General features: G+C 37.8%; 1 gene segment (V, D, J or C); it reads right to left on the bottom strand.

Moving 5' to 3' along the window:
- Positions 1-4,400: 4,400 nt before the first annotated feature.
- LOC122790471 lies at positions 4,401-5,129 on the bottom strand. The segment is given in 2 exon segments: positions 4,401-4,825; positions 5,030-5,129. Coding segments are annotated over 2 exon segments (462 nt in total).
- Positions 5,130-5,566: the final 437 nt, after the last annotated feature.

Here is a 5,566-nt window from a genome sequence, read left to right as displayed (position 1 = left end):
GCATGCAAATTACTAAGGTAAGACTTTGTCTATAGGGCTACCTGGTCCAGAGCTAAGTCCTGTCTTCCTCCCTACTATCTTCACATTATCGCCTGACCAGCTGCTAATGTACAATGGTTCCTACTACAACATCTATCTCTAACTTCCCACTAGTCATTATTACTTCCTTTTCAACCTACCCTTCAGGCAGACTCATTACTTTATTTGCTCATAGCATTCCACAGTGCCTAATTTCCTCCAGTTTCATCCCCTTTGCCTTCTTCCATTTCTTATCCCCTATCTCCATCTCTTCCCCTCACTAATGTCATGGCATGTTGACTAGGAAAGCCAAACAAGGATAGAGCCTATTTTCAGTGGAGTCCTGGGGATAAATGCTCCAGATGCATGTCTTTGGCTTGTGGGAGGAAACTGGAGTACCCAGAAGAAACCCATGCGAATGCATGGAGAACATTCAGACTCCACACAGAAGGTATCCCAGCCAAGATTCAAACTGGAGAACCTTTTCCTGTAAGGCAACAATGTTAACCGCTGTACCACTGTGCCTCCCATGTCCTGCTTTATCTAGTAGGTGTAGCTGCTGTCTGAATGCACTTTTTTTCCCCACTATCACAACCCTGCTGTGGGGCATAGGTTGAAATTATTAATACTACCCTATCATTTGATTGAAGTCTGATTGCCATGAGTCTTTCACTAATTCGGATTACATCCCTCACTTACTTCTGAAGCCTCACCCTCACCACAATTCCCACACCATTTCTAGCCTGCCCTCCTTCTGAGTGGTATACTCTGGATCCCAAGCCAAGTGGCTTTGCTGCACTGCCCTTCCATCTTGTCTCCTGTATACATAGGATGTTCTGCCTTCTCCTTGCCCTCATGTCATATACTTTCAATCTGTCAGTGAACCTACATTGAGTCTAGCTTAGGGAATAGTTTTGTGCCCAGGTTTCACTCAACAGAGCTATCCCAGGTCACCCTATCTGGACAACTGGATACTGGCCAGACAGTTGCTTTTTGACCCAGGGTTGCTGGGCTTTATGGTGGGCACACACTGTCCAACATGGGCACATACACTCCACCCACCTTTTTAGACAAATACCCATTCCCATTTGGCAACATTATTCAACATGACTGAATCACCTATATTTTACACCATTGAGTGGCTAGCCCTGACGCAGCATGCAGTCTCTGATCTGTGTTCTGAACACCACAGTAGAAAGTGCTGGTCTATACAACTTTTCCTCCAGTGGTGCACTATGCAGCATGTAGCTGCTGCCCACAATGCCATTCATTGGTGAGTTTAAGATGGAAACATTCACCATGCTTTTTGTGGGGTAGAAGGAACCCCAGAGAGACACAGGGAGAACATCCATATTCCAAACAGGCATGGGCTGGATGGCAGGATCAAGCTGTGACGCCTGTGCATGGTAGGCAAACACCTTAATCATTATGACAACTATTTTTACTATTTAAGTCTTAAAATAAGCAAAACAATATATATAATAGCATTCCCTGGCCTTAACAGCAATCTTAATATTAAATATATACTCAATGTCACAGGTAGGAAGTGATGCCCACACCACATTAATTTCACAATTAGCACACAGAATTTAATTACCTAGATGTACATTCATTCTTCATTCTAATGAAGTTTGATCTGACACACCAACTAATGAATTGAAGGCCCTCAACATAATTTACTGTACTTTTCATTTTTGATCTTTCATTTTTATTGGTAAACTGTGATGTACTACAATGGATTTGCTCAATAAAAGGCTTCAGTCATCAGCTGGCTCCTGGTCTTTTCTTCCATCCGCTAACAAAAGTTTATTATTAGATGATAATTGTTACTCTTCATATGGTGGATACCAGTAGTTAATAAGTCACAAAGTTTATTTAATTTAATTTATTTATTTATTACCTTTATATACTAATAAATAAACCACCGACCACAGGCTGTTGAAGATGAATAACAAAATGCTTTACTTAAAATAAATAAAGTTATGCAATGAACTTTGTAAAAAAATATATAGAGCAGAAAGAGCATTTGCCCAAGGAAAATTATAAAAAAAGAGTTGAGATTAAAAACAATCTATAACTGTATTAGTCCCACTAATAACCACTAAATATATTTACTGTACACTATCTACCCCTAAATTTTAAAAGCTTTAACAATTGTACAAAATGTATACGTAATGAATTGCAGACACAAGATCTCAATCTGCTAGTCTTCTGTGCACAGTTGTAAAGAAAAGGTCTAACTTCTGCTGTCTGCAGCCAATCTGTCTTTCTGAACTTAAAAAGAATCCTATGTTCTGTATTTCCTGGTTGGTTTAGATTTTTAATGTTAATTTCTTTGTTTGCAAAGTTACCTACTTTAGGGAAGCTGCAGCACATTGATGATAACATTTTTTTTCAGACTGGAAATATGCTCAGAATATGTTTACAAGGAGCAGTTTCAATTTCCAAGGTTTTCTGCATCTCTACTGCAGGTTCTATTACGGCTTGCACACTCTGCATATTTTTTCATACTGCAGTATTTACTGGAAAAGCAACTGTACTTATATAATATTTCAGTTTTCTTTACTTCTTAAAAATAAGCATACTTGTTTTCATTGCAGATTGTCTACATTTTACATCTTACTACATATTTACTACAAAACAACTATTAATTTTACTCCACTTATAACACTTTTCTAGTTTTATAGAGCCTTTCTTATGGCTCACACAACATAACACAATAAAATGTTTAGGAAAGATTGATAGTCTTTTAATCATTAATTAAAATACATAGGAAAAGAAAACTAGATGCACACATTTAATTATTTCCCATTTATTAAACATTTTTACTTCTGAAATTCTGAATTTCATTTCAAGACTTTTTCATTCAACAATTAGAAAACTGTTATTGCAAATATTTTTGGGAGATTTGTGGTACTAAGATGTGTTCCAAGACTTCAAGCTGATAAAATATTTTTTATAGATTTGCACTCTACTGAAATGCTAAAAATGTACGATTATTTTAAAATCGAAAGAAAATGTATTGTTGATACAATTAGCTAGATGTACCTTGTACAGTGCAAATATTTTTCATGCCAACACGAAGGGACATGAAGGGACTCTGGCTGACAAAGTTTGCAGATAATTGCAAGTTGGGAGCTATTATTAACTCCCCAAGTGATATTGACATCCTACAGAAAGGCCTCACTGAGACCAATGGCTAGTGTCAGAACCATGGCCTTAAGCTCAATGCCAAAAAATGTGTCGCCATCTTCTTTGGGAAAAACCCGGTTCCCATGAATTACCACAACGATGGTAGTCTACTGAACACAGAAGGCATTATAAGAGATGTGGGAACACAGGTTGACAGCAACCTCTCTTTTGACAACCACATTGCCACTGTGGTCAGAAAGTCCTTCGATGTGGCACATCTCATTACTAAGGGTTTTGCATCCAGGAAGAAAGAGGTCATTATCTCCCTCTACTCTTCCCTCATTAGGCCAATCATTAAGTGCAATGCCCCATTTGGCATGTACCTCACTAAACACCTGCAACAACTGGAGAGGCCGCAAAAGTACCTCACAAAATAGGCCTTAAACATTTGTCCTATATGGACAGACTAAAAAAAACTCCAACTATTTTGTCTAATATTGCCTACTTAGAGACGTTCTCTGCTTGACTTACAAAGCCATGTCTGACCCAGCTCTGTTAGAAATGTTACATCTGAAGAAATCCCAACCCTCCGCACCACACACTCCAGTGACCTCAACCTCATTACCACAATCAACAAAACACGCTGGAGGGACAGGTTCATAATCCAGAGACTGCCTATGCTATGGAATAGACTTCTCATACATGTCAAGCAGAGCACCTCTCTGGCCCTCTTCAAGAGAAATCTTGATGAGTGGATGGGAAATAGAAAATTCATCCCAGGGATCACTCCAGTGGCTTTACTTGACAGAGGCACTGGGAACTAAGGTCGGGTGGCACAATGTCAGGGTAATCCTATGGGCTAGGCTTGTAAAGGCTCCCGGGCCATTAGCCTAATATACACCTATGAATCTATGTGTTCTTGATGCTATAAGGCAAACTTAAAGCAGAACTGTGTTATAATTGAATTAGTAAAAATTTGCAGTCTGTTGAAACTGTAAACAAATATATACTTACTACAAAATAACTAGTTAAGATCCTTTATGCATGCACACATTTTGAAAATGCACTCTCTGCAAACATTGCAAGTACCTTTGATATGTTACTGAAGCTGAAAAGCAAACTTAAAACACAATTGTGATTTAACTGAATTAGGGTGACAGCATTCTAACTTCTGTTAGATTTACCTTTAGTCCCACCTTTGATGTGAAGTATACCACTTCTGAACACATAAAGAAGTTGAAACAGTTTGGTCAGATGTTTTATTCCATGCTTGAAAAATCAAAACCACTAGTATAAAAGGTATGGACATCTTTGCACTGAATACATGTGTTTTTGTTATATAATTGTAAGAAGGAGCTGGCTTTTTGTTTCAGCATTTCATTCATCTCAATCACTGTGTCACTTGCTGCACAAAAGTGCACAGCTGTGTCTTGCAGTGTTACCTTTCTGATGATGAACGTCCAAGAGGTGCTGTTGTTTCTTTTCAGATTAAATCGGCCCTCTGACTTGGAAGTACCAAGTGCATTCATCACAAATTCTGGTGCTTGATTAGGTAACTGTTTGTACCAGTAAATATATGGATAATCCTGCTTAGCACTGCAGTAGAAATGTACATCTTCTCCTTCTTTTGCAAAGATCTCACTTGACTGTGTTACTACATCTTGACACAACACATCTGAAACAAATGTGCAGCAACAGTTATTACACAATTGCTTTGGTAGCTAGCATCTTGTATTAACACAATTATGTGTACGCATTTATTTATAACAGTGTATGTTACACTTTTCTTGAACTTAGTATAGTTTACTAGTATGATGACTAAAAATCAGTTCAGCGTAACAAAGAAGTGTTCACATGACTAAATTGTATTACTTCTTACCTGTGCAGGTAGCAAAAAGAACAGTAAGAAGGTAATATTTCTTCATTGTAGCTTCCAGCGTTTTCTTCTGTATATGTCATTGTTTACTCTTTTTACACAGATAGTTAAGCTCCTGCTACCTCCAGGTGCCACCTCTTTGCTTTAATTTGCAGGTGTAACCTCACTTTCCTTCCTGTTTGCTCCAGGACTGCCCGTACACCATCTGATGTACTCTAGGGACACCTGGTGTCACATTGTCAGAATAACAGTACACTCTGCAACATGAAGAGGAAGAAAAACACAAGTCTCGGTAGAAAATAATGATTACCTATCTATAACAAAGTACAGATGCATTCATTAGAGTTGGTAATGTAAACTAAACTGACTAGTACAGAAATACTTTTTTCAAAAAAAGTTGACTCTAGTAGTTTCAAAGTGATTGTTTTTCAATAATCTTTGTTCTCAGGAAAGTAAAAAAAATATGTAAGTGAGGCTATAATTCCAATCAAAATGTAAATACTCTTGATTTTATCAAATACATCAATGCCATATATGTTG

This window comes from Protopterus annectens, chromosome 16.part0, assembly GCF_019279795.1.
Source record: "Protopterus annectens isolate FY-2018-M chromosome 16.part0, PAN1.0, whole genome shotgun sequence".
NCBI lineage: Eukaryota > Metazoa > Chordata > Ceratodontiformes > Protopteridae > Protopterus > Protopterus annectens.
Note: the sequence above shows the minus strand (reverse complement) of the source record. Positions and strands in the feature narration are given on the sequence as shown.